We start from the raw sequence: 27,124 nt of genomic DNA, 5'->3' as shown, positions 1-27,124 counted from the left end.
AAAAGCTACTAAAACGCTCCTCTCTCTTCCAACTATATATATATATATATATGAGGATAGATTTTCTTCATAGGCTTCAACCAGAACAATATAATGCAACACATTGTATGTAGCAGCAGACAGGAGTTCAGATGTTTTATATAATTTCCTTTTAATTTAAAACATTATTTTAAATAAAAATATTGTTAACATGAGTTTATTATTAATTCATTTAGAAATAACAATATCTTTAAAATGTGTTGTTTTAATTTCTAATGCAATAAAGATAAACCACATAACAAAAGCTCTTGGGGGGGTGGGGGTTGCGCGGAGGAGGGCTCAATAATTATTTAAAATGTAAAAGTACTCCAAGACCAAAAAGTTGAAAACTGCTGCCGTAGAAAAACCTAACTTTCCAAAACTAACTAAAAAAAGAATAGAAAATCTGAATAGTCCTTTCGAAACTGAATCCATAATTAAAAGCCTTCTCCAAAAGATTATTCTAGGTCCTGGGGGTTTCACTGGTAAATGTTTTTTCCCAATAATTTAAGGAAGGACATAATTCACATGGAGAAAAGCAGAAGTGTCATGAGAGGTAAGGCAGCCCTGAGAAAAAGAGAGCAAGTATCAGACCTATGTCCACCTCAGCTTCTGCTGACACTCTGTTCTAGGTCTACTACAGACGCATCCTAAAAGAAACACCTTATTTCTTAGGTGGTCTCTGTTTCTTGAAAACAATACTCAAGTTCTGGAAAACTATGTACAGATGTGTTGTGGACACTGTGATCAACTCCTCTGCACACATCGTGCAGCAACCGTACAGTTTGGGGAATGGACTCCAGGTTCAGGGCTAGGCTCTGATTCGTCTGAGCCAGTCACGGTGATTCTGTTTCTTTTGTCAGTGACCAGCTTAGAAAATTAGCAAAACACCTCTGGATGCTTCAGGAGGAAAAATCCTAAGTAAACTGCACTTTAAGAATAATGAAGAGGTTTTATGGGACAAAAATGTCATGCCAATTGCCCTTTGGATCTCTGGCTCTCAGATTAATGTAGCTCATATACCCAGAGAATTCCTTTCTTTGAGGATGAGTTTCATTTAACTGACATGTTTCCTGTCACTAGAAAAACCACTGTCCTTCGAGACTGGATCCCACTACACTCCCAGGTGTGCCACTGTGATCCGGCAGGAAGACAGCAAGTTGTGCGGGACTCCAGGCAGACGGCACACGTTCTGCGTTCTGCTGGTTCGGGTTGTTACTAACAGTTAAAATGATTCACTAAAGGCCTAATAAATGATTTAATCAAGAGCATATCTATTCTCATTGTAAGTCAGCTTGCACTTATATACATGAATATACATGAAATATACATGAAATCAGTGGGTTAGTACACACCCCAAGTTAGCATTTGCCTGATTTTAATGATCACAATCCAAATGTTCTTTCCTTTTTCTGTATTATAATTTAGTGTAACATAGTGAACACAGATGCATTTTTATCATTCTACATGTTCCATCTAATATTATATCATTAATATGACACATTTAGATAAATTCAGAAGATGTAAACTACAACTTTCCTACCATGTGTGAAAAGATATCCTTTTAATATGAAATATGTACGTTTCTATCATAAGCTGGATCACATGTGTATAGGCCAAGGCTTCTGTTTAAGTTATTTCAGAACCAAGCAGATGTTTTAAAAATATGCAATGCAGAGCTTAATACGGTGTGGTCTAATTTTTCTTAATTTGACAAAAATGGACAGAAGGCAAAATGAAAAAAAAATTTATTTCCTCAGTGTTTTATCCACTGTCAATACTGTATTTTTGATGCAATATATTTGCAAAGAAAAAAACAATCTCAGCTTTTATTTTCCATTTTAAACAACTACAATATTTACAAGCTCTTTCCAATAACAAACACTCAGACACACACACACTCACAGACACACGCGAGTACATATATTCTTATCTCTGGTTTATACTGAATGCTGGTAGAGGCAATGAATACTTTCAGAGCCCATGATCAGAAAAGGGAAACCCATTTTCCTTCCTCACACCCACCTTCCTAGAATCATTTTTAGTATTCTTCCTTCCATTTCCTCATGCAGAGCTCATTGCCAGACTTGTATAGGGTTAAGGTAATCAGTTTTTACAATTTATTTTACTTAAACTATAAGCTTTTAAAAAGCATAAGCAGACATGATTTTCCCCCCATTTCTATTATTTTGGTTGTAGAATCAAGCTTCGTATATAAAAAATCTTGTTTAACCACAACTGTACTAAACCCAAGAGCCATCTGGAGCAGCCGTCTCCTCCTCCACTACTATTCTGTTTTAAATTCCAGGGTATCACCCCATCTGTGCAAGTAACACCCAGGAATTCATCTTTATCACAACCTTAGATGACTTTTGTTCCTTCTAGCTTGGCTCCTCTGAATCATAAACTGTCAGGTACAGAGCTGAGGCATAAGGAAAAAGATATAAGCCTATATAATAGGTATAAGTCTTAGGACAGAGTTGTCATATAACCTTTTGGTGACAATCAGCTCTGGTTCCCACGAAGAATGTTATGCTGCTTCCATAAAATGGCAGATAATGAAGTTCAGCTAACAAATTGAACTTATTTACTCTAATTCAGAAAGAATACATGGCTAACAGGCAATAAAGAGAAATTCTTATACACATAATTCATGACAGATAACTCTGGTGAGGTTCCAAAGCAGAAAATATACTTCTGTTTCAAACAAAATTAATACTCCACTCACATAGCTACCAGATCTATTTGTATAATAATTAATTCCTTTTCCAATCACAGTTCTTACCTAAATATTTAACAAGTTAAAAATGAGAAGGCCTAGGTGTATATCAATGAGATTTTTTTTTTTTAAAGAGAAATGAAGAAAAGAGAGGTTGGTTTTTTAATACTTAAAAAAAAAAAGAAACTATGTATATCCAACGTAATATTAAAATTTATGCTGCACAAATACATGGTAATATCTAATTTTCATCTTTCTCTAGATCAGTAAAACTCAATTTCCACATAGGACTGAAACAGAAAGTTCAAAGTCCATTAACAGGTTCCATGTATCATCTCAGACTTGACTGACATTATTCTCTCCATTCATCTGGGAATTAAAGGAAAAGTCTCTAGAATAAAAATGGATGTTTTATACCTCATCTGAACAACGTATCATATCAAAGGAAAAAATTGACTGTGTCTGTCCAGGCAAAGTAATTTTATAAGATTATATTATATGACAAAAAAGAACAAGAATGAATACTGAGGACTTAAAAAAAAAAAAAGAGCTTTGTCCATATTTATGAAAAAGTAATGAAAATAAAAACAAAAAGTAATTAATCTGGGCAGCAGTTTATAGTTTGGTAGTTAGTAATCATAAATTCAAAGAATTCTCATGCAAAATTACTAAGTTATCTTTTTCTCAAGTCACATATTTAGGAGGAAAGGTTTTTAAAAGTTAACTAAAGAAAAAGGTAATTTTAGATTCCGGGCAAATCATAAGTTTAAAAGACCCAGGTCTGCAAGAATGACTCAACGCAGCAATCCACCAAATGAAGAATTTCTAAGCAAAGGCACAAGGATGCTGCTCAGAAGCAAAGTAGAATTTATTAAGGCTAAGTTACCCTTGCTTAGATTTGAAGTTGTTTTTTATATTTTGATATGAGATGGATAAACAAACCAACCCAGGAAGAGAAAAACACCTCTTCTTAATGAGCTGTATTTCCTACATAAAAACTTGTATTTTCATTGCCTGACATTTAGTACACAGAGTAATTTCCCATATCTCAGTCAGGATAGAAATATTGTCTGACTGCTTCTGTTTCAAGGATTAGTAGAAGTATCTCAGATGTACTTGAAATATTTTAAAAAATACTTCAAATCTAATGGAAGTTAATCTTCCAGTAATGGAAACTCAAGGAAGGCATAATACTGATTAAGTCTGTTCACTAATTTCCTGGAAGATAATTAATCTCCTCTTACCTTAAATATATAACAGCCTTACCACCTACTCTCCCAAGTGCCTTAAATATCAACACCTTATATTAATCTAGACTTGTGGAAAAAAGAGTTCTTCAGGAAAAAGTGAACATTTAAAGTTTTATCAAGTATTGAAAATGGCGTAAAAAGAGGGCTTACACCAAGTTATAAGCTGGAAGATTAACCAAAAGCTTAATTTTGAGTTATAAAATGATTTTTACCACTGAATGAGGAAATAAGATACAAACCTAACAATTTATAACTCATTCCAGGACTCTCTCTCAAAAGGGGGAAAAAACAAAATCGAACAAGAAAAAAACCAGAAAGCTATCAATGAAACTCTATTTAAAAGAAATAATAAAAAGCTAGCGTTTTAATCACATATTTTTACTTTCAAATTATGGAACTTTGCAGATTTTGGCAATTGTGAACTAAAGACACTAATGAGCGTGTGCTGGAGTCTTGTACATTCATGAAAAAGCTCAGCAGAGAATCAAAGAGCTCACTTTTCCCCAAGGCAGGGGGGGAGTGAGGGAGGTGCTGGATAAGACACGGATGATGGATTTAATTAGTGAAAGTGTGCATATTTCTATACAATAATTTAGGTCAATTTATTCTTAACACATGAATCTTTCTTCAATTATAACCACTTCCCCTGATGCAATTATTGGAAAAGTATCATGATTTTTAAAAGACTATCAGTTGTAGACTTAAAAAATAAGGACATGGCTCCTCTTAGGGTTCCTAACTGACATATTCACTAGTTACAGGGCTATCTGATAACAAAATTCAACTTGTTTTGAGAAAAATGTCCATTAGTTGCTATCCCAAATCAAGACCCAATATATATGTTCTGTATAAAATCTACTTTTTTATTTGAAATCTGACTTTTTAGAGTGTGTGATGTGTTTAACAATTGGGGGTGGGGGGTGGGGAGCTAGGAATAAAAATAATTCTAGCCCTTATGATTAAATCATCTGACGTTCAGATTTTTTTTTTCTGTGTAGGAAAATGAAGATTTATGTGCCATTTGAGTGAAAAGGCTCCTCTTATCTTCTCCTCTAGGCAATGAACATGAAAAGATCACGCTCATTTCAGAAAGGGAACAAGCAGCACGGAGCATAATTCCTTTGAGAAGATTTTAAATAAACATATAGAGATAGAGATACAAAGATCATATATTCAGTTTCAGAAGGACAAAAAAGGAGCCTGAACCTTCACAGCATACTAGAGATTTGCCAAAAGGAGGCAAATACAAAATATAACCCCAGTATCAGGAAAACACATTTTAATTGGTCGATTTCGAAAGGGTATCTTGGTGTAAAGGTTCAGAAAACCACTTCACAAAGGTTTTTAAACCGTAAATTTTGCAAAGTGTGAAGTCTGGAAACATCAACACGAGGCACACTGGGTCCTGAATAACCGCAAAAATTTGAAAAAGGAAAAATAAATAGGTTTTGGAGTGGAAATGCAATAATATGCTGTATATTAGCCATTTACTTCCTTAGTTTTCATTCCTTCTACTGAAGCGTTAGGCTAATCTGTAGATCTACATCAGAATTAGTAGGAAAAACAGCTTCTTTCTCCCGTCACTTCGTCAAAAGATACTTTACACCCGTGCTGTCCAATATAGTAGCCACTAGGCACACGTGGCTAATATGCACTTGACATACGCCCAGTGCCACATGCTGAATTAGTAACACTTTGGATATATTGGATTAAATAAAATGTACGACTGAAATTACTTTCACCTGCTTCTTTCTACTTCCCATTCACAGGGGGTGGAAAGATGGCTGCTCCTAAATGCTCAGAGGAGACGTACAGTCTTCTTTGGAGTTTCACACAAAAAGGGAAAGTTTTCTGAAGAATTTAAAAAATGCCAAAAATTTAAAATTAAACCTAAATTGGAGTTCCCACCTAGCCCAACTGTAAATCTGAATTATATAATTCCCTGAATACACGCATTTAAAAAAAAAAAACCAATAAAATTTAAGTTATGAGACAACATATGAATTAAGTCAATTTCACAGTTATAAATATTTCAAATTACAGCTACACACTATAAATTACAGAAAATAAAATTCAAGTAATAGAAAAAGAAGAGAGGAGGAAAATAAAAGGCAAAGTTATCAAAGAGGATGTAACAATAAGAACTGCACCATTGGGATAATTTTGTTTGAAAAATTTTACTTGATAAACTGAACTGCATGTGAATAACTTCAAGAGCTAAGAACTCTTAAAATAAAAGGCAATCAATCTTTTCTTTAAATTTCTGGACATTCATCATCTTCTTTGAAAAGCAAAAGTATTTTCTTCCCGGAACTGACCCCAGCAGCGCTCGCCCCGGTGGAGAGAAGCAGAGTGCCTGGGGCACGCCCAGCGGGAGCGCGTCTGAAATGTGGACACGGGAGCTGGCAGTAGTGTTCACAGGACCGAGTCACTGACTATTGGCTCCGGGAAACGCCAATGATGAAGCCATGTATAGCTTGAGATTCGATATTCATTTTAAAGAAAACATCCAATGTACTGGCATGAAGTACAGACTACTAACAGAAAAATAAGCAGCACAGCTCCTGCTACGTATGTTTATAAGGAAAGGGAAGGGGTTAATCCCAAAGGCAATTTAAATAATGGTATTTTATTTTCATATATAAATAAACGTTCTGAGAAATCTCAGACTTTAGTGCATTGTTGTAAAAAATTAGTGCAGTTTTTCCATTAAAGTTTTTAGCGCTCAAGGCATAAGATAAATCTATGTCTGTTCATAGTCTCTTTCACTGTACATTAAACTTTTATACTGCTATATGTCAAACTGAAGGTTTCTACACTGGTCTGTTTTTAAAAATCAAGGTAAATGGATTTCATGTTCTATGATAAAACATGGCAATTATTTTTGGCAAAGAAATTAGAAAAATACGAGATCATAGTTTAGAAATCAAGAGTTTGTTGATTTAAAGCATAGGCAATGCATAGGTAAAAACTTTTTTTAAGGATGAGGATGTATTTTAACAGAACTTTATCCTTCATGCAAAATGTTTTCTTGGCAGCTAACTTAAAAAAATATTTCAGCTTTATTTGGGGATGGAGACAGCGACAGGAGTTGGGGTGAAGGGCAAAGGAGAGGTGCTTAGCGAAGCCCACTCTGTGTTCGAGTCTCTCCTACATAGGATCCAAGCGATACCTGCAGGCATCTTCTGCTCTCTCCTCTCTTTTTCCAGTGTCTTGGAATTGAGAGGGAAAAGAAACGTAGTTATAAAACACTGGCTCACACTTCAGCCCCAAGTTCTAGTACACCGGTTTCAATTACAGTCACATATTTATCATCAATCTGGACCAGAAGCACTGTCTTGTCGATGTGGGATCTAGTACCTGGATCTCTGCTGCAAGGCACCCATCGGTGAATCACCTAATGATTCAGAATACAACAAGAAGTTAGTGGCAGAGACCCTGAATGGACTCACAAACTCTATTCCTTCACTTAGGATTAGAGGTAGCAATTCTGCTTGATAATTAAACGTAAGTATATAAATCAGCTAAAAACATGCATACAAGTCAGTCAGGCTACAAAAAGGTCAGAGCACCAGACCATTAGCTTCATCAGAGAACTTACATGGCCTTCCATGCCCTCCTGAGGACTCCAGTCTTTCCAGCTGTTTCTTCCAGCTTTTAACCGAACACCCTCATCAGGCCACTGCAGCTCTTTCCTTTTTGACAGGTTGATCCCATCCAGAATTTGACTGGGATCCACAATCTATATTGTAAATAAATATGGATCATTTCCAAAACATTTTTTTCCTGATAATGAAAAATTATATAATCTCAAACAAGATTTCTTTGACAGTACTCTATGCCTCAAGTTCTCCATTGCCTATAATGGAATAAAAAACAATCTAAAGAGCCATCTCCCATTTCCTTTTAGCCTACTGGTAGACCTTACTGCAATGGCCAAACGGCAACAGCTAGACAGGGAACAAACATCACCACTGGAAAACTGCTTGCTTTCAGTTTTTATACTGACAGAAACATTTTTTTTAAACATTCAAAAGTATTCTAAGTCTTCAGACTAAATAGTATCAGATGTGTTTTCACAAAACTCCTTTACTCAACCAAGGCGAAATAAAAACAAATGAGTAAGAGAAACAGCGCAAGAAGAACCCCGGGTTTACTCACTTGGACTCTGTAAATCACCTCCCCCTTTTTGGCGTGTGAATTATTGGCGGGACTCAAGGTGTTGCCTGGCTGTGCATCAGTGGCACTGCTCTGACCTCCATCTGTCCCAAGAAAGCCCACGAGAGTGTGATGCTTGCAGGCTGGGATGCTTTGGCTGGAGCTGCTGGAAGAAGGGAGGCCATGCTGCACACAGGCCAGGCCGCCCTGACCGGAGGGTTCCATTTGGTTCACCATAGAGAGGCGGGACTGGATGGATGATGGCAAGTTTCGAAGTGATATCTGACTGGTGGAAGAGCGCCGACAAGGCACAAGCCCCGTGGTGGACATCCGAAGAGAAGAGTGCCGGCTGCTATAGCAGTAAGAAGACTGGCTGGCCACCGAGGCCCGAGCAGGGGACTGTCTGACCAGGCTCGACTGCACAGAGTGAGAGCTGTGGCTGGTGCCTAGGGATGGAGAAACAACAACAGCACTCACTCCAAGAGGAATGACTCAGACACAACTATTTTTTTGTAGTTTCAAAGACTTTCTTCCCTGAGCAATTACTTGGGAAATTTATTGAATTTCACATTTAAACTTAAAACTTTTAAGTTGTCAAAAAGAAATAAATATCTGAGACCTGTTTTCTTGTGTGGTTTTTATAATATAATTTTTATTTGCTGAAGCTTTTTAAAATTCAAATTATGGGGCATAAGAAAGATACAACTAAATTTACAGAAAATATCAGGACTTAAGGTTGGGACAAATCCTAAAATATTTTTCACAGAAATATTTCAGAATACCAAGAATACTTCTTTAATACATCAGGAATGAAATATCTCATGGGAATGAGAGAAATATTTATTAAGGATTTACTATATGTAACTACTATTTCTCAAAGTACAGTATTAATGCCCTTTCAATCTAGTGTAGTGACAAGCTACACTGCCTGTAGAAAGAGAGTGACACCACATTATAATTTTCATATACTTGAAGGGATTACTGCTAAATAACGTATCAGCGATACTGAATAGCAGGTTCTTCTGTATTCTTTTTCTAACAGCTTGATACGATTATTCAGATTTGTCCTTTTCCTGACTTATAAGTGATGTGAAGATTATTAGAAAATAATTATTAACCACAGTTGTCCCCCCTTATCTGCAAGGGATACGTTCCAAGATCCCCGGATGCCTGAAACCATGGATAGTGACGAACCCTATTTATTCTACCTTTTTTTCCTATACATACATACCTATGATAAGGTTAATTTATAAATTAGGCACAGTAAGAGATAAATAACAGTAACTAATAATAAAATAGAACAATTATAACAAGATACTATAATAACAGTTACCGTAGATCTTAGCCACCTTAGCATACGATATTTTTTCTTTCCTTATTAAGTCGAGAACTTGCACGTTTTCACTGAAAGAAAGCACTTTACGGCTTCTCCTTGGCATATGTGAATTGCCAGCATCACTTCTCTTGCACTTTGGGGCCATTATTAGGTAAAATAAGGGTTACTGGAACACAAGCACCGTGATATCGTGATAGTTGATCTGATAACCAAGTTGGCTACTAAATGACCAATGGGCAGGTAGTGTAAAGGGATGATTCACGTCACGGGCGGGACAGAGCAGGAAGGCATGAAATTTCACCACACTACTCAGAGTGGCATGCAATTTAAAACTTAGGAATTATTTCTGGAATTTTTCCATTTAATATTTTTGGACCTTGGTTGACCATGGGTAACCAAAACCGAGGATAAGGGGGGAATACTATATATTGAAAGGGGATTACTATATATTGAAAAAATAGCTACACGCACTTTTTATCTGAAAATAAAAAGAGCTCATCAATGTAAGAGCAAAAGGTACATTTAAAGAAGCATATTGAAAATTATAGGTTTTCACTCAGAAGTTAAAAAATGACATGCAAACTGTTGATCATATACCTATTTAGAGTCTTAACAATTCCAGTGCCATTGAAATTTCTTTTTTTTTTTAACTCAAATAAATGTCTCAAGACTTCACCTGATCCATGCGAAGCAGCGGGGGAAAGGACCGTGCTGGATCAACCGACCAGCCACGTGGACGCAGGAAATCTGGTTCCTGCTGCAGACCAGGCAGACTGTAGGTCTCATGTAAAAGGTAAACTAGTACCCCAGTAAACCACTACCTTCTTTTGGGACAGGGAAATTTTTCTTAAATAGGATACAAAAAGTACTAATCACAAAACATCAGTAAATTGCTTCACACTAAAATTAAAAACTTCTCATCAAAAGAAGGCACGTCACTCTTCACAGGAAAATGGAAAGCCAAGAGACAGAACGGGAAAAGATATTTGTAGTACAGAAAACTGACAAAGAGCTCAAAATCCAGAATATACAAATATAAATGAGAAAAAGATAACCAAATAGAAAAATGGGCAAGAGACTTAATACGTAGTTCAGAAAAAAGAATAGCTGATAAACTCATTTAAAAGCTTTCAATCTCAGGCATCAGAGCAATGCAAATTAAAATAATAAAATTAAAGACCACCCCCTTCTCCTGCCCCTCTGAGCAAGCAGGGAGCAGAGATGGAACTGATAATACGCAAAGCTAGTGAAAGTTTACAGGATGGGCATTGCTATACATGACTGCTGAGAGTATCAATTGGTACAAAAACCTTCTAGAAAGACTTCTGGCATTATGTGTCATGAGTCTTAAATATTCTCATAAACTTTGACTTAGTGATTCCATTTTTAAAGTGTCCAGCTTAACAAAATAGTGTGCACAAAGATTATTACAATCCTTGTCCAACAAGAGAGAAATTAGATAAATTATATTAATTAAATATTATTAGCCTTTAAAAATGATACTTTCAAAGAAATGATATTTTAAATTATACATATACATATTTATATATATAAAATGATTAATATAAACAAGTAGGATAATGTCCAACTGGGAATCAAACAAAATATTCTATTTATACATTTCCAAGTAGGTAATATGTCATCCTCTTTATCCACACGTACTAACTGAACCCCACAGCTAAGAGGCTAACATCATACACATAACTTTGTTTCATATTACCGAGTGTTGGAGGATAAGAGGTGACAGGCGGATGGAGTCCTGCTCCCGACCCCTGGCCTGGATTTCCAGTGCTTCCTTGGGACACACTGCTGTGGGGATCATGGGCAGTTGTGGCATTGTTAGTAGAGTAGGAAGTTCCACCTCCAGTATCAGAATCTTCAATGTTGCCACCACTGTTACATCCAGCTCCACAACCTTTCCTTAACCTAGGAACAAATACCAGAGTAGGAAGCATTATCCCAAGATCACTTCAAGGTAAGTATTTTACTCTTTTTCTAGCTATTCTGAACATTTAATGTACTAAAGCTCACCTTTGCAAGTCTTTGTGGTGCAATGAATATTAGTAACAAAAAAATCTGTTATTATGTTTTCATATCTCCCTCTTATATTCAATGCCTCAAATCTTCCCCATCTATTTCACTTTTATACACTCTATCACCTTTCCTATACCATAATAAAGAACTGCACATAACACAGTCATACCATTAAGATCACAGTTAGAAACAGAATTCTTGCCAGTGTCTATTCAGTGCCTCTGAAGTATGCAACCCCTGAAAATCTAATTTATTTAAATTAAACCTAATTTATGCTGCAGCACACCTGAAATGAGCTGCTGGAGTAATTTCTTTCTTTCTTTTCTTTTTTTTTTTTTTTAAAGTGTAGGGTCACCAACTGTCCTGGTTTGCCCACAAGTGTCTCTGTTTGGCACTGAGAATCCTGCATCCCAGGAAACCCCTTAGTCCCGGACAAATAAGGCACTTCTAGCACAACACATCTTTTTTGAAAAAAACTTGCTTTGAACACGACCCTGGTTTGTGTTCTTCCTTCTGCTTGAACAGGCATCGATGTTAAAATGGTGCAACTTTACTCTTTAACGTTGGCTATTCTTAGAAGAATTTAAAAACACCCATTGGAGAGTTTGTTGCTCTAATCCCAGATCCCGTTTTTCTTAAGCTCCGATATTTAAGGCTCTGAATAACTCTTAAGAAACGGAAAATAATATCCTGCGATTTTTCTTCACCGTTCACCAAATTATGATGTTCCTATACAATACATCATAATTTACTAGACAAAAGGCAGAGAAAAAATTCATGTGCATTCTTGAAGACACTACAGATTTGCCACGTGAGTGATGACTGGACTGTTAAAAGGGCAGTAGAGTGTATCTGTATCCTTCAACCAGGAGTTCCAACATGGGTCGAGTGCTCCCCCTACTGCTGGAACGGAGTAAAATAGAAGAAAGTAACCAACTTGCACAAGTTTCTTAGTTTTTCTCTAATTTGCCCTGTTTACTGACTCACACACTCTTATAGTGGCAATATGCTGCAATAGAGAGTCATAAAAATTAAACAAAGAAAGGATACTATCCAAGATACTATTCACTGAATGCTAGAGCAGTGGTTCTGAATCAGAGTTGTACATTAGATTTATCTAATAAGAGTTTGAAGATATAAATGCTCAGACTCCACCTCCTGAAGTTCAGATATAACAAGCTGATGTCATGCCATGGCATCTGTATTTTTTCTACCGGCTTTCCCGGTGGTGCTAATGCACTCTGCCTAAATGAAGGACAGGATACACCACCACTGAAAAATGCAACCCCATGGCTCACCTGTGCCAGGTTGATACTATAAAGCTTCTGATATTTCCCAAGCTGATAGGTCCCCCAAGAATTTCTTTAAGCTGTTCATGGCTGTCAGAGTAAGAAGTTGTCAGGGGTGAGACAAAGATCGGGTAGCCAATAGGCTGATCACAAGATGAGTTTATCATGTTTCTCAGAGCTTGCTTCGCATTTTGGATGCTACCTCTCTCTGGGTTACGGTTACGTAGAAAAACTAGCTCCTGCTGTTGTCCTGCCCAAAGACCTCGGACACATTCCTTATTCACCTGAAAACCAGAACACACAGGAATTAGGTGAAGGGGCCAAGAATGAAATTCACATAAACAGAAGAGCGGAAATGGGAGGGATACAAAAGACATTATGACAACCAACTGTGAAAAGCAGAAAACAAATATAAGTAGGTCACATGTGAACACGAGTTAACGAGTTTTCCATTGTCATTAGCAGGTTGTTAAATAATAAGTACCTACAGAGCTTTTCCCTCTGCTCTGTCATATAAAAATATCAAGAAAATGTAGTCCATTTAGTTCTCCAAATTAGTGAAGTACTGAATTTTGAAACTGAGATAACACATATTTTTGATAGAAATCAGAAGTAACAAATATTTAGAGTTGAAATGATGTTTGTAACTTTGGGGGTTGCCTAACGAAGTAGAGAAAGAAAGAAACCATTACAAACTATCAAAATAAATTTCAGAAATTAAGGCTCTTAAAGCCGTGAGATGTTTAGAAAAACAAGGAAAAGTTAGAGTGAGCGATTTACAGTTAGCTACTGATCACTATGAAGTACAAGCTATGTTGTTATTTTGCAACCTAGGAGTCACAGCATATTAGCATGATAGTGCTGACCTTTGAAGAGATGCTGTCCAGATTGTAATAGATAAAAGACCACCATATAATGGATAAAAGAGTGCCAAAATAGAAATAAAGCAAAAATTTTAGGGCTTAATGGTAACATGAGAAAATTTCAGAGAACAGAATAAATTACTGACAAAATAAATCAAATTAAGTGCTCATAAACAATAAATGCCAATGTAGTATGGTCATTATTTTTTCCTATAAAAGAGTTTTAATTACTTTTTAAAAGTTTGGATAAGTTATTTAAGTTCCATTTTTTTCAGACACACAAAAAATGCCTCCAAAACATACTTTAATGACCCTGAAGCTAAGGTAGCGTCTGTTCAGCATGATGATTTTATATTCATTGGTGCCATCATCCATGACATGCCGCAAGGCAAGCAAGGAAGGAGAGTTGGCGAGGACAGCACTCCGCCACGCAGGGTCCCCTTCATGGGCTATTACAAGGTTTTTTTCGTGAGATACAATGGCCTCGTAGAGCACGGTAGGGTCATCGTACTCATCTGGAGAAGTGAAATGATCCTAGACACAGAAACAAAAAATACACCTTTTTTAGGAAAAGAAGAGAATGACTTCCAGGATGACAAAAAACTTCTATAATTACTAAATCAGTTACTAAATGAAAATTCTTGAAAACCAGTTTATACATGTGCCAGCATGTTAACATTATTAGAGATAAATTATAGATTCTTAAACTTATCTAGGTTAGGAATTAGCTCACTACTGCTATACTACTTTTGTAGATTCCTCGATCCAACCCTATCCTCTAAACAAATATTTTTAGTTTTAGCTAAACAAATATTATTTCCAATTTTTATATATTTTGTTTTCCTCATTCAAGTTGGTTTTTCACATCTTCATTCCTATACATCTTTTTCTGTTAAAAGATTACCTCACTGTTATCAGTTAAGGAAGGCAAAAACTACATAAATATCTCTAAATTGTGTTTCCTTTAAACTAGGCACTTCTCACATAAACCCACATCTCTAGAATGATTCTAATATAACATTTATCCTGCCTCTCATCTACTTAAGATATGGCTCAAAGCTACAAGCTCTGAGGACAGATTAAGGGTCCTAGTCCTGGAGAAGCTAGTGAAGTCTTCCCTGAAAAACATCTTGGTCTTGATAACTACTTATTCATTTGATAAACAGTTACCTAATATCTACCATGTGCAAGATTCTGTGGCAGGTAGCACGAATGAAACAGAAGAGTGTATGAAATGTATCTCCCATTCAGAAACCTACAAATAAACAGGGGATACAGGATATATACCCAAATAACCATAACACAAACCTGAATTTCTAAAATGGCATGTTATTAAGGAAACACAAATATTGTATTGGCTACCTTCATATTTATGGTATAGAGGTTGATAAATTTTTACATCCAGGTAAAGTAACTCATTTGTACTCAAGCCAATTGACCACAGTGTGAGCTATCTGAAGGGGAGACGAGTCAGAGCAAGAAGGCAGTATCCCCAGGAAAGCAACTCCAAGTCTGGGGGTTGGCCTACATGAGAATAATAAAAGTATTCACTGTACATAATGCTTCATAATGTAAAAAGTTCTCCAACACGCTATTTCATCTAACTCTTACGACAGCCTTCAAGTAGCTTGAGCAGATAATACCAGCATTTTAGAAATATCAAAACTGAAGCTCAAAGAGGCTTAGCTCCTTCCTAGGTTTAGGAGTATTTTTTCCTTCTGATTTAAAAAATTATATGATTATAAAAGTTAACTGAAAAACCTGTCAGGTCTAGTTGATGTGATTAGGGAAAGCTACACAACACAGGTAGTTTTGAGCTGGATCTTAAAGAATGAATACAATTTCAGTGGATGGAGATGGGCACTGTGGGAAAGGGCTCCAGGCAAGACAACCTGCAGAGAAACGCAGAGGTCAGTGAAGAGATCAAGTTAATTACAGCATAAAGTCTCTGTGGGAACTGGGGACCTATTGTGCTGCCAAGAACCGTGCTAGCTACTGGGGAAAATAGTAGTAAGCAAGACAGATACAAGCACTGCTGTCATGGAACCTAGGGTCTAGCTGGAAAACAGTGAGAAAATTAGAAAACTAGGTTTCAGCTAGATTGTGAAGCACGTCACTGGTGCCTTGTCCAGATTTCTTCTACTAGGCTGGCGCACTCCTCTCTCCACGGTTTTGAGTGTTGGCTCTTAACGGCCCACAGCTGTTCTCTCTTCTACAAACCACCTTCAGCTGACGGAGCTGCTTGGGTAGGAAATGCCAGGGGAGGTTTGTTCTCCCCATGGTTGTGGGGGTGCGAGGTACACAACATAACTCTTGGTGATGTTCACACTCCAGAATGCCCTCTAGACTTCAGCGGAAGCTAGAATACAGCTGAAACACATTTTCGCTTAGCTCCTTCCCTTCTTCTTTCCCGCTTCCACCATTTCCTTAAAAATTTTCCTGAGGGCACCCTCTCAATTAATCTCTCGCACAAGAATCCTGGACTGTGACTCGGCTTCTAGAGAACGTGGCCCAAGATAAGAGAGCCTTTACAACTTAAAATACTGATAGGCGGTGCTTGATGTCTGTACACCAACCCTCCTAATGTTTCTTTTAAATTTTTTATTTATTTATTTATTTTTCCCCCAAAGCCCCAGTAGATAAAAAAGCCCCAGTAGATAGTTGTATGTCATAGGTGCACATCCTTCTAGTTGCTGTATGTGGGATGCAGCCTCAGCATGGCTGGAGAAGCGGTGCGTCGGTGCGAGCCTGGGATCCGAACCCGGGCCGCCAGCATCGGAGCGCACGCACTTAACTGCTAAGCCACGGGCCCGGCCCTAATGTTTCTTTTAAATACTGAGTTCACTTTACTACGCCAGCAGACAGCGAGATGTCATAAGATTTGCTCTCTTTTAGCATAGTTCCATTAGGGAAGGAATGACATTGTTGTAGAGTTGTATTGGTACAACTACTTGAACAGAAAAAAGAAGTGCAGACATAGGCAATGATCAAATTCTTAATAAAATGGACACAAAGTTGGAAACAATCAGGCATGTCAAAAGTGGAGAATGTTTAATCTTATCCAAATATTTCTTTTCACTGGGCTTAAAATGGATGAATGAGTATGTAAAGTTCTATAAACATCATTCAACATTGTTTAAGTGGCAAAATATTGTAAACAAGCAGAATGTCCATAAATAGGAAAATGGTTGAATAAACTGAGTAAAAATTATACTCTGGAATACTACAGAGCACTAAAAAATGGAAGGGGCCTCTATACGTGCTGACTCGGAAAGGTGTCCATGTTATACCAAATGGAAAAAAAACCATGTTACAGATCAATTTATATAGCACAATTACATTTTTAAAAAGGAAAATATTTATAAATATAGATGCAAATGTTTACATAAACTTGGTGAAATCAGAAAAGAGATGCATCAAATCATTGGCACTGACTGTTTCTTTGGGGTGTTGTACAATGCGCTGGGTGATGGGAAGATGCTTACTCTTGGGTGATGTTTACTTTTTCAACATTTTTCATTATTTTTGAAATAAATAAAAAGAGATAATGTTCCCAGTTCTTCTAGAAAAAGTTTCAGAAGCATTTTAGAAATACACTTGAGAACTTATGAGCAGATGCACGGGAAAACACTACTTTTTGAAAACAATGAAACTCATTCATTTAACAAACATTCATTGGCCGCCAGGCACTGTGCTAAGCGATGAGGACATAAAGATTAATAAGAAATTATCCCTGTCCTCAAGGATATCACAGATTGAAAGATTTTCATCACATATCACTTACAAACAAAATTGGACTTTGACTAGTTTATTTTAGTTCTAACAACTATGTAATCCTTAAAGAGACTAATAAGAAAGGAAGAACGAATAAGGAGGCAAGTTATTTTACAAAATATTAAATAGAGGGTAAGACAGAACACACGAAAAGGGCAATTTGCTTAATTTCTCTGAGTTCTGGTTAACCTTCATCTACAAAATAAGGATTAAAATAATTTTTCGGGTTGTAGTGATATAATGTGTATGAGAGCACTAATACATTATAGGGCACTATACAATTATATTACACAGACTATAACAGTTTTAATTTCTCAAGTAAAAACGTAATACATTAGACTGGAGAATTTTTAAAAAAATAAAAAAGAACTATAAGGGAAAAAGTAAAAGTTAAAAACACCTATGAAGTGCTAAAAGCACACTATCAAAGACTGTTTGAAAGGCAAAATTAGAAATTTTATATTTTTAGCTCTGGGGACATAATCTTTTTTTTAAAATCAAATTTGAGGTATAATTTACGTACAATAAATGGCACCTATTTTGACAATACAGTTAGACGCACTCTGACGAATATGCACCTGTGTAACCACTGCTACAATCTACAGAGAACATTTCCATCACCCCAAAAAGTCCCTTCCTGCCGTTTGGCATTCAGTCTCTACATCCCAAGCAACCACTGATCTGCTTTCTGTTGCTAGAGATTAGTTTGGCCTGTTCTAAATTTTGTGTGTGTGTGTGTGTGTGCGTGTGTGAGGAAGATTAGCCCTGAGCTAACATCTGTTGCCAATCCTCCTCTTTTTGCTGAGGAAGACTAGCCATGAACTAACATCTGTGCCCATCTTCCTCTACTTGATATGTGGGACGCCTGCCACAGCATGGCTTGATAAGCAGTGTGTTGGTCCACACCCGGGATCCAAACCTGCGAACCCCGGGTGACTGAAGCAGAGTGGGTGAACTTAACCACTATGCCACCGGGCCGGCCCCCCGCCTGGTCTTTTTGCACCATGCTCTCACCTTCTGGCACTGTATCAGACACGGCTCCGCTGCTATTCATAGGGGTTTTATGGTCAATGTTTTCAGAAGTGGGTGGTCAGGTCCTTCTTCCTAGTCTGTCTTAGTCTGGAAGCTCCACTGAAACCTGTCCACCATGGGTGACCCTGCTGGTATTTGAAACATGGTGGCACAGCTTTCAGCATCATAGCAACCTGCAGCCACCACAATATGACAACCGACAGACGGGGGTGGAGGGTGGAGTGTGGGGGTGTGGTGGTGGTGGTGGTTCCCTGACCAGGAAACGAACCTGGGCTGGGGTGGTGGCAGTGCCAACTCTTAAGCATGAGACCACCAGGGCTGGCTACTTCCTATATAGCAGATATATAATTGGTACCTTTTGAGAAGTTCTGAGGTTTTAAAAACATTATAATCTGAAGTCATTATCTTTTTTCAATTCACTGAATTTTGTCTCAAAACTATGAAGCCAGTCTGAAGATAGACAGTTCCACTTGATCCCAAATGTATATTTTCCCCACTGTCCTCCAAACAGTATTACATTTTTCACCGATTTTCAAATAATACATCCCTTACTAGTAATACTCTTAAATAATATGAGACATTAACTTCATTGCATTACTTTAATCATAGTAAAATCACTTGAAGAATAATTCATCCTTTATTTGGGGGGAAAAAGGATTCAATCAGATTTGAGCACAGCAGATGCATTTTAATGAGTCTTATCATGTGGTCTCTATCATCAGATCTGATAACCACTGTCAAGCGGAATGATCAGAGCAGCCAGTGCCAGTACTTAACTTCAACATACACTCTTGACAGGATCCAGGGCTTTGGATATGCATTTTTGGGCCTCATTTTAATTTTATTACCCTACCAGGATTATTTAGCTAATGCTAAATCTGTCCTAACCATCTATTATTCTACATAAAATGCTAAATGAAACTCATAGTTCACTTACAAGACGCCTGAGATGCTGCTACACTGCAGTGGGAGTCAGCTAACACTCACCCACGGAAGAGGCAGGAGTTACAATCACGTGAAGTCACAGCAAGTACTACAGAGGCCAAAGACTTTATTTCTGGCTTGGCACTGCTTACATTTTTCCTCAAGTTCATGCCCAGATCAGTCACTCTCTAATATTAATATTCAAATTTGCTGTTAGAAAAACAGGTTCAGGCTTCTAAGATTTAATCTTGCCATGAATCATGTTTTTCTTTGTTTCCAATCATAATATTTCTCAAAAGGTTCCTAAGAAACATAATTTGGAAGTCAAGTGAAGAAGTACCATTAAACACCAGTAATGCATTAGAAATTTCCTCTTCTTACCTGATGAAGTTTGATGGACATGCGGATTCCAGGGACGACCACTTTTCTTAGCAATTCCATGTCAGCAAAGATCCATTCATCTCGAATTGAAGAAATACGGAAGTCTCCCTTAAATAGGGCATGCAATCCATAGAGGAATGACTCCAAATTACTGTTAAGATTGGAGATAAAAGTTTACATATTTCGACAAAGGTCTTCCATTACACTGATTCTTACATGTGGTTGTGCATCAGAATCATCTGAGAGTATTTTGAAAATATGGATTCCAAGAACTAATGTCAGCACCCCTGAATCAGAATCACAAGGGACAGAGCCTGTTTGACCTGGGACCCCTGTTTATGAACCACTTTAATAGGAGGCCATGAAAATAAACAACAGGCAAATAATCTATAAGTTAAAATAAACTAAGGAGGCCTGATGGAAAACGTCGTAATCACAGAAGAAACTTAAAATATGTGGTATTTCTTAATTCTAATTCATTTGGATGCGTATGTCAAGAAATCCAGTTTATATTCAGAGTCCCAAAATCTAACGTACAACTATATTAAAAGTATAAATGCTCTGGACAAAAATTGAGAGGAAATATGGAAAAACAAAAAGAGGTGAATTGTTAGAAAAACAGATGTATACGGGAGGAGACCAATCAAATGTTATGGGGTGATTAGTTTTTAAAATGTCTTAAATCCATTAAACTCTCATTATCAACAGTTGCCCGTACACATGTGAATTTTAAAAGCCAGTTCTGTTAACCACTTAGCAGAACTCAACTATGTTCAGCAAAAAGATCTACACAATACAACATCTGAAGAGACTTTTCGCAATAAATTAGCATAGAATGCTTCCATGGAAAATTATTTCAAATTTTTCAGATTTAGGTTACACAGCTTCCCACAGTCTTCCTGAAAACAGAAACGCCTTCGTTACCTGGACATATGGTGGGATGCTGTCCCCAAAGCTCTCCGTCCCAGAACACAGAGTCCATAACAAAGAGTCACCAGGGATGAATCTTTGTCTACATCCACTGGCTTTAAAAAAAACAAAGAATAGGGGGTCAAAAGGTACAAATTTCCAGTTATAAACTAAGTCAGTCATGGGGATGTAATGTACAGCATGGTGACTATAGTTAGTAATATTGTATCGCATATTTGAAAGTTGCTAAAGAGTAGATCTTAAAAGTTCTCATCTCAAGGAAAAACAATTTTTTTAACTATGTATGCTGATAGCTGTTACCTAGCCTTATTTTGGTGATCATTTCACAACATACACAAATATCGAATCATTATGTTGTACACCTGAAACTAGTAATGTTATATGCCAATTATACCTCAATAAGAAAAGAAAAAAGAAAAACAACAAAAAAACAAAGAATGTTAGTTATCAGAAAGGTATATAAGTATTTAACGAATCAGAAGATATCTATTTAATAAATCAGAAGATAAGGAACTCAACTAGTACATAATTCCTATCTCTTCAAATAAAAGTTCTAATGAAAAGAAACTTAACAAGCAAAGTATAAATGTATATGAGGAGGTTCTTTGGAATCTCTAAGTAAAATCCAATACTTCACAATACCGGAACACACTCAAAAAGAACTGGCTGTGTTACAGAATGTCAGGATCTTAGCTAAACATCTCAAAGCACTTACTAACATACATCATTACTGATATTGTCTTCTCCTAAAAACACAATATTCTATCTGTTAATTAGTTACTTCTGGACTTAACCGGGCAGGCAGGCTATTAGTGATAGCTTCATTAGCCTATTAGTGACCATAATCATAGTAAAGAAAATCAAATTGATATCTGTAGAATATTGCTTCCCCTCAACCTTTTAATTTTTTTAACAATTGCATACCTTAATTACTATTATATATATAATAATATATAATACAATACTTATATATGTATAACAAAATGGTATACTTTATACAATACTAAGGAAAATCTTGGTAGCAGCTCAATTACTGAGAAACAATCTAGGGCAATGGTTCTCAAAGTGTAGTCCTAGGACACAACATCAGCATCACCTGGGAACTTATAAGAAATGCAAATTCTTGGGCCACTTCAGCCCTAAGAAATCAAATTCTGGAGGCAGGGTCCAGCAATCACACTCCAGTGATTCTAATGTATGCTAAAGTTGAAGAATCATGGATATAGGCTAATAAGGAGCTTAATGATTCCAATGTTACCAAGGTATATATTTTTGGCTTTATAAACCATTAATTTATAAATAAAAAAGAGAAGTTGTCTAAGATACTAACTTAATGTTGATTGGTTAATTTAATTATCATTAATTGGGTAATTTAGTTAATTAATAGTACCTGTGTAAGAGATATTCTAGTTGCTTGCCAAATGGAGTTGTTTCAAAGATATATTACCTCTTACAGCACATATCCTAGTTTCATCAAGCAGGTTCTTTGAAGGAATTTTGGATCCAAGTTACAAAACAGTAGATAAAGAATTTGAGAACACTTGTTTTAAGAAATAGGAAAGAAAAATAAAAGAGATGGGGTGTGTAGAGACTTGAAGTTATATAAACAAACCACTAAAGGTGGTTATAATGGGTGGTAAAATTATGATTTTCTTTCTTTCTTTTCTGTCTCCCTCTCTCCATGACCTAGTCAACTTTCTATGCTAAAAATGTACTGCTTTTGTGATAAGAAAAAAAAATTTTTTTTATTGAGTTCAAGCTTCTGCATCTGGCCGAGAGAGTAATAAAGACCAGATTTACCCTTGCACCTGAAACAACCAAAAACAAACCAAGACCTGAACAGAACATATGAAGCAATGATTTTGAGACATTGGACATTAATTTCTGAGAGATAAGAAACAAACGAAGTAGCCCTACGAGAGTTTCACATGCAGCACAAGGAAGGGGAACACAGGTGCAGCCCAGAGGTCTCCAAGTTGAGGAGACAGCTGGGAGTCTGGGGAGGTCAAGGTGGCTAGAGCTGGTAGGGAAAGTGCCAAGGAGAGAGCTACACAGAGAAAGCAAGCTCTGGGAATCTGCAGATGGGCCCTCTTGAGTCTTCAGCAGATTCCTGATCACCACATGCACCAAGGACCCAGGGCCAAGAAAAGAACCATCAGAAAGGGGCAGAAAGGAACAACGGAAAATCTCATGATTAGCTAGGGTACTCACAAGAGTATTGTCTCAGTAATGGGGAAAAATTAGCCCCAGACTAAAGGCTGCTCTGGTCCCTCCTAAGAAAGCTCAAAAGCAAGCCCTGAAAAGATCGAACCGTCCTCCAAGAATTTAATTGTGTCACAGATCAAAGTTCAAGAATATTTACAAGAATACAAAAATACTCAACACTCATCAAGGTAAAATTCATCAAGTCTAGCATCCAATCAAAAATTGTCAGGCATGCAAAGCAGCAGAAAAATATGACCCATAATTGGAAGAATAATCAGTTAATCACTCACTCAACCAAAACTGACCCAGAATTGACACAGATGTTAGAATTAGTCAACAAGGACATTAGAAGAGTTACTATAACTGTATTCCATAAATTCAAAAAGACAGAGGAAAGGCTGAGCATCCTAAGTAGAGACATGGAAGATTTACATAAAAGACACAAATTAAACCTCACGAGATATGAAAAATGCACCGTCTGAGATAAAAAAGATGGGATTAATGGCATTTTTTTGTGTGTGTGAGGAAGATCAGCCCTGAGCTAACATCTGCCAATCCTCCTCTCTTCTGCTGAGGAAGACTGGCCCTGGGCTAACATCCGTGCCCATCTTCCTCCACTTTACACGGGACGGCGCCACAGGCTGGCTTGGCAAGCGGGGCGTCGGTGCGCACCCAGGATCCGGACCGGCGAACCCCGGGCCGCTGCAGCAGAGCGCGCACTTAACCGCTTGCACCACCGGGCCAGCCAGATTATTGGCATATTCAACAAAGGCAGAAAAAAAGTAAATGATCTAAAAAATATAGCAATAAAAACTATGCAAAATTAAACACAGAGACAAAAACGACTAAAAAAAGAAGGAACAGAACATCCCCAAGCTGTAGGACAATACCTACGTATGTTGGCAGCCTAATATAAATGTACCTGGAGTCCCCAAAAGAGGGAAGAGAGGAGGACTAAAAAAACATTAAAAAAAATAATGGCTGAAAAATTTCCGAATCAGATAAACTATATATCTAGGGATTCAAGAAGCTCAATGAACTCCAAAAAAAAGAAACATGAAGAAAACTACACCAAGGTACATCATAATTAAATTGCTTAAAATTATTGATGAAGAGAAAATCTTAAAAGCAGCCAGTGCAAAAAAACCCATCATGCTGTACATATTATTTGTACATAGGAGCAAAGATAAGAATGTCCAGACACTTCTCATCAGAAACAATGCAAGCCAGAAGGCACTGTAGCAATATCATTAATGTACTGAAAGAAAAAGTAATTGGTTCTACCCTGGTAGCTCTGTTTTGTTACTGTTGGAGAAGGCATGTGTCTTACATCCTCAGCTGCATTAGAAATACAAAGAATTCTTGCTAATACTAACAACAATGGCGAAAGAAATGTATTGTCATTTAAGAAGCAGGAAGCAAAACCAAGCTGAGAAAAACTCTTCCAATTTGGCATTCAGGTAATTTTAATGCGGTTAGTCCAGGGCCACACTTATAAAAATATTTTATCTAGCTGTTTAGAATACAGGTACAGCTAGTATAGGGGAGATTATTTCCTACTAGCATACATATAAGAGGAGGAGTAAAGAATGATTTTTTATTTCTGTGTAATATGTAAGTTACAATACAATCTTGGAAGGAAACTACGGAAGGAGAGTCTCAAGGCAACTTTTTTAACACTGAGGTGAGGGTACCAGAACTTGGAGGCAGCAAATATTTCTGGCCTAATTAACCTCCCTAGGAAGAGGCTATTCTGGGAACAGTGATTCAGAAAATAGAACACATGGTTTTAAGGAGGTGGAGGTAACCTTGTTCAACTTCAAAGAAAACCTGGAACATGAAGGGGAGTATATGGTACAGCTGATAATTTTCTTCTAGAAGGGACAGCAGAGCAGAGTGCAAGCCACACTGACCTAGTGATAAGAAGCTATCTGAAGAGACTAGGAATACCCAAACTTGGAGGTAAACCTTTTGAACATATGATTCATTAGCAATTGGGAGGAGGACTTCCTTGGGCTACGTCTATGATCTCAGCAATAATCTCTAGAAGGGTCCTTAAATTTAGGAAGGATGGAGCCCTGTTCCTGAGTAGGTAGACGGTGAGTTCCTAGTCCAGGCAACCACGGTTAAACCAAACAAAAGTAACTAATATAATCTAAGCTAGAGAAAGGCTATGAGAGTAATACAACCACTCCCACCCCCAAAAAATATGTCCAAGGATTTGAGAACAGTATGCAAAGCATTCTAATATACTTCATTTATAAAAAAATAAACTGCTTGTTATGTGTTTGGAGGAAGAGACGTTTAGCTTTGAGGTCCTCCATTTCCAGATATTGTCTGCTGGTCCTTTTTCTGAGCCTCTTAGGAGGTTATTTTATTCTATTCTTTATTCTTCTTTAAAAATATGCTACTCTGCTTAGTATCTGTTGTGCATCCAGTACACAAGCTCAAAGGACACTGTTCAGAGAGGAAGTACAAGGATGCTCTCTTTCTTATCGATGAAGTGAAGAGAAAAGAGGCTGCTATGATGGTGTGCCTGACTCTAAGCAGCTGTAAAGGAAGGACTAAACCAGGTGCTACAGCTAAGGACAGGTGTGCACATTCCAGACTATGAGAAAGGCACCAGTTGTCAAGGTGGCTCACTATCCTCCACGCTACAGAGTAATCCTGTACAGGATGCCGGTGGTTCAACTACATAAGACTTTTGCTTGGAAAACAATAGTGGTGGTAGGAATTAGCTTAGAAGCACAGGCCCTGGTATTGTGGTTATGTTACATGGAGTCTAACCAGGGGGGCAAAATTGCCACGAGAGCCATGAGGGCTAGAAGAATAGTAGTAGTTGGTGAAGTCTACAACTCACCTTACCTTTATAAGACAATTTATCTGAAGTGTGGATTAGAAACCACCTGAATCACAATCATCCAGACTGACACAGATTTTGGGTCCCCAGTCTAGGCCTACAGAATTAGAATCTCTTAGGTGAGGTCCAGGAATCTGCATTTTTACACATTTCCTAGGTCATTTTTACCATGTTAACACTTCAAAGTCAATTGTCTGTTCAATATGGTAGCTACTAGGTTACATGGGCTATTAAATTTAAATCAATTACAATTAAATTTAAAATTCAGTTCCTTAGTCATATTGGCCATATTTCAAGTGTTTAATAATAGCTACATGTGGTGGATTAGTAACTACCATACTGGAACAGCACAGAATATTTCCATCATTGCAGAAAATTCTATTAGACAGCACTGGTCTAGAATGGATTTGGGATGAAGATACTAAATTATCCTTAAGTCTGGTGTGTGTGTGTGTGTGTGGAGGGATTTAGTCTTTAAGAAGGTGCTACATGTAATCTGTAACCTAAATTTGTGTACATGTATGCATGCACAGGGTGCAGGGGATGCTATCTAGACAGTGATATTATGACACTGCAAATGAAAAGAATGAGGGAGGCCACTTTCTTTAACCCGTTTTGGCAAAGTTGGTTGATTTGGCCCAACCATAACAAACAAGACAGGTTCTCTTACCCAGATGGTCAGAAAGAGGCAAATCTGGAAAAATTGACCTCATAATATGAACAAAGATATTCTTTCCACCTTTGGAAAAACAATTCAAAGAGTTATAAATGAAATAAACAAACTCTACCTTTGCTCTTCGGGAAGAGCAATACTCTATCCAGTTGAGGTAAATCACACAGAAACTCTCCCTGGATATGCCTGCTAGTCGATGGTCATAGTCTTCATCAATGTTTGGATTAAATGTCGGGTCCACATCAACATAATTTCGATCTGCACACAGACGTAGTCCTTCCTGCATTGTCTCGTTAGCTAGCCACTCCTCTAGCTTAGAAGAGGTTGTAACATAATAAATGATACCCTAACAAGGGAAAGATAAAATTCAGGCTAAATCATTTTGAATTAACAACTCCTCAGTAAATAAATTTCAACTGTTTACATTGATAGTACGACTCAAAAATATATTATTCTAGCTCAATACCATAAGAATACATTTTAAGAATGCTATAATAATATACCTCAGGCCTTCCTGGATGAAAAAACATTTAATTTAATACTTTTAAAATCACAACCATAAATTCAGCAAGGCAACTTCAAAACAATTCTAGTCTATTGACTTTAGAGCTTCAGAATATAGGATCTTTTAAGAGATGTTAAAAACCTCTATTGTGGTGCATTTATTTTGAGAAATTT

At 37.1% G+C, this 27,124-nt stretch overlaps 1 protein-coding gene across 10 annotated transcripts in view; it reads right to left on the bottom strand.

Moving 5' to 3' along the window:
* Positions 1–27,124, bottom strand: part of PCNX1 (pecanex 1) — a 192,571-nt gene that overhangs the window by 5,851 nt on the left and 159,596 nt on the right. For 8 of the 10 annotated variants that reach the window (XM_058567237.1, XM_058567239.1, XM_058567244.1 and 5 more), the window contains 9 exons: positions 26,562–26,792; positions 20,703–20,803; positions 19,779–19,929; positions 13,971–14,201; positions 12,814–13,088; positions 11,202–11,407; positions 8,149–8,591; positions 7,589–7,729; positions 7,012–7,384 (listed from right to left, as the gene is read on the bottom strand). In XM_058567237.1, coding sequence (XP_058423220.1) covers positions 7,244–7,384; positions 7,589–7,729; positions 8,149–8,591; positions 11,202–11,407; positions 12,814–13,088; positions 13,971–14,201; positions 19,779–19,929; positions 20,703–20,803; positions 26,562–26,792 — 1,920 coding nt within the window. In that variant the 3' untranslated portion in view covers positions 7,012–7,243. Of the gene's footprint in view, positions 1–7,011; positions 7,385–7,588; positions 7,730–8,148; positions 8,592–11,201; positions 11,408–12,813; positions 13,089–13,970; positions 14,202–19,778; positions 19,930–20,702; positions 20,804–26,561; positions 26,793–27,124 lie in introns of those variants that run through there. The other 2 variants (XM_058567240.1, XM_058567242.1) reach the window with 2 other exon arrangements.

Source organism: Diceros bicornis, chromosome 24, assembly GCF_020826845.1.
Source record: "Diceros bicornis minor isolate mBicDic1 chromosome 24, mDicBic1.mat.cur, whole genome shotgun sequence".
Classification (NCBI taxonomy): Eukaryota; Metazoa; Chordata; class Mammalia; order Perissodactyla; family Rhinocerotidae; genus Diceros; species Diceros bicornis.
The sequence above is the reverse complement of the archived record's forward strand: the minus strand, read 5'-3'. Positions and strand labels throughout refer to the sequence as shown.